This window comes from Apodemus sylvaticus, chromosome 17 (assembly GCF_947179515.1).
Source record: "Apodemus sylvaticus chromosome 17, mApoSyl1.1, whole genome shotgun sequence".
Taxonomy (NCBI): Eukaryota; Metazoa; Chordata; class Mammalia; order Rodentia; family Muridae; genus Apodemus; species Apodemus sylvaticus.
This window is the reverse complement of record NC_067488.1, coordinates 78,385,040-78,388,092: the sequence shown is the minus strand read 5'-3', so window position 1 is coordinate 78,388,092 and position 3,053 is coordinate 78,385,040. Positions and strand designations below refer to the sequence as shown.

Sequence of the window (3,053 nt, the reverse complement as noted above, 5' to 3'; positions counted from 1 at the left end):
AAATATGGCAGAAATTTTCATTAAGGAATTTAAATACAGCATGCCATACTCTTGGCTTTTAGAGTTTACATTATGAAAGGTAGAGTTTGTCTTTTAATTTTTCTTGTTATTTAATTTATGCCTATGTGTGCTTGTGGGGGTGTGTCCACACAAGTACAGAAATGGATATTTTATTCTCTGGAGCGGGAGATGCAGGTAGTTGTGCCACACTCATCATGGGACTGGGAATACATGCTTGGTTTTCTAGAAAAAAACAGTAAGTACTTTTAAGGTACTAAGTATTCTCTCCAGATCCCAACAACAACAACCAACTACTGTTATTTTACGCATTTATCTTTGCATGTGTCTGGCACTCCTCTCAGTTTTCAATATTTATTCTTTATTTTATGTATCTATTATTTTAAATTAACATGGCACTTCTAAACTGTAGGTAAAATAAATCAAAGGAGAATGGCTGTAACCAATGGAAGCCACCCAAAAGAATTCATCCTAATGGGCTTTGCAGACCATCCTTGGCTGGAACTCCCTCTCTTTGTTACTCTTCTCATAACATACCCCATGGCTTTGATGGGGAACATCGCCATCATTCTAGTGTCCACCTTAGACCCTCGTCTCCATAGCCCCATGTATTTTTTCCTCACAAATCTCTCCTTTCTGGACATGTGCTACACCACAAGCATTGTGCCTCAGATGCTGTTTAACCTGGGAAGCTCCATAAAAACCATTAGTTACATTGGATGTGTTGTTCAACTTTATGTCTTCCACATAATGGGAGGCACAGAATGTCTGCTTTTGGCTATTATGTCCTTTGATCGATATGTGGCTATCTGCAGACCTCTCCACTACACCCTCATCATGAATCAGCGCGTGTGCATTTTGTTAGTGTCTATCATGTGGCTGACTGGAGTGATCTTCGCTTTTTCCGAGGCTACACTTACATTACAATTGCCATTGTGTGGCATACATAAACTGGATCATTTATTATGTGAAATCCCAGTTCTTATAAAAACTGCCTGTGGTGAAAAGGAATTTAATGAGCTAGCACTTTCTGTGGTATGCATTTTTATACTTGCTGTTCCTCTGTGCTTAATTCTTGCTTCTTATGTTAATATTGGATGTGCAGTACTCAGAATTAAATCTTCTGAAGGAAGGAGAAAAGCCTTTGGGACATGTTCTTCTCATCTCATTGTAGTTTCTTTATTTTATGGACCAGCTATTAGCATGTACCTTCAGCCTTCTTCATCCATCACAAGGGACCAACCCAAGTTCATGGCTCTCTTTTATGCAGTGATAACTCCTACACTGAATCCCTTCATCTATACCCTAAGAAACAAGGATGTAAAGGGTGCCTTAAAAAAGCTATTGAGAAGCATTTTCAGTTCAAAGTGAAAATTCTTTGGTATCAAATTAAATAAATTAAGAATTGTAGAAATTTTACATTGGTTTCTCTAATAAAAGTCATATATTCCAGATCCACAGAATATAACCTTCTTGCCAGACTTTTCTCATTTCTAATATTACAGCATTGTGAGTTTTGTTTATGAATTTGGATGAAGTGTTTGAGCTTTAATAAAGAATTTCCAATGATAGCCTGGTGGTGGTGGCACACACCTGTAATCCCAGCACTCTGGGAGGCAGAGGCAGGCAGATTTCTGAGTTCAACCAGGCCAGCCTGGTCTACAGAGTGAGTTCCAGGACAGCCAGGGCTATACAGAGAAACCCTGTATCGAAAAAAAACCAAATCCAAAAAAAAAAAAAAGAAATCAAATGATACATTAAAATATACAAATAGACAAAAACTATGTGTAAATGTTTAATTCTTTTTAAAACATAGCTAGTATAAGTCTTGAAACAATAAAAAAAAGGAAATGGCATTACTAATGAAGAACAACAGTCTGGAAACATTTCTTATACTAAACTGGGACATTTAGATGTGCCTTTGAAATTTTACATGAATCAATGAGAGAAAAATATTTTTCTGATGTGAAAGAAATGAATTACATCAATAATCAATGAGTATATTTTTGATGAGGCTTATTTTAGAGGCAAGTGACATTCAAAATATGTATAAATTGAAATTTCTACAATTTAATTGTCAAATCTGTCAACCTCAAACTTAAAACTATGACATAAAATTCTTTACAATTCATGAAAGAAAATGTATTAACTTGATGTTGAAACTTTGTTATTTAATAAGCCAGTTTTTGGTGGAGAATATGTCAGCTCTTTGTTACATTGATCTGACCAGGAAAGAGAAAGAAAGCAAGACAGAGAAGAGAGGGAATTAAAGAAAGGAACTGTAATCCTCAAAGCTCACCTCCTAGGGACCCAAATTCTCTATCTAGGCCCCACTTATCAAAGTACAACTTCACAAATAAGTAATATCAACTGTGTCCCAACTATCCAATCACATGGGTCAGAGCGTAAGCATTTTATGTCAAGCCATAACATAAGGGAATCTTCATTAGAATAAAGTCAGTTTTCTTAGCACAAATTTACATTATAGTAGAGAATAGAAGATAACAGAATAAAGTGTTTAAAATGAGAGAAAAATAGCTACAAAGTAAAAATATACAGGAAATCTATCTTTCAGAATTGAAAAGGCAATAAAACATTGTTCAGACAAAAAACAAAACAAATCCAAAAACTACAAAACCAACAGGGAAATCACACCATCAAATCCCTACAATAATCAATAAGAGGTCCTGCACCAGAAATATAAGGGTGATAGCCACTATTACAAAACCACATACAGATGTAGAGCTAGGTTGAATAAATTGAAAAAAGAAAACATAATCAAACTGTTAGAGTCCAAGAGTTACCCCAAAACCCACACAAACAACAATCTCAGACAGGGATGGGATATTGAATGCACACCCTAATACTAATTGATCAGGGAGCCACAACTCAGAATTAGGGTGCCAAACTGAGATGCTGAACATTACTCATGGCCAACTTCTAAAGGAAAAAAAACCCCAGTGAGCTCGTGTGCATGTGTAGGAAGTGCCGCTTGGCTCTTTGGCTCAAGCTACTTTGGCTAGCTAGACAGAACA

The 3,053-nt window shown here is 36.1% G+C and overlaps 1 protein-coding gene across 1 annotated transcript; it reads left to right on the top strand.

Annotated features, from left to right (window-relative positions):
• Positions 1 to 450: 450 nt before the first annotated feature.
• On the top strand, positions 451 to 1,389 carry LOC127667961 (olfactory receptor 2B11-like). Its single transcript, XM_052161372.1, has one exon. The coding sequence runs from the start codon at positions 451 to 453 to the stop codon at positions 1,387 to 1,389; it is 939 nt and encodes a 312-aa protein (XP_052017332.1).
• Positions 1,390 to 3,053: the final 1,664 nt, after the last annotated feature.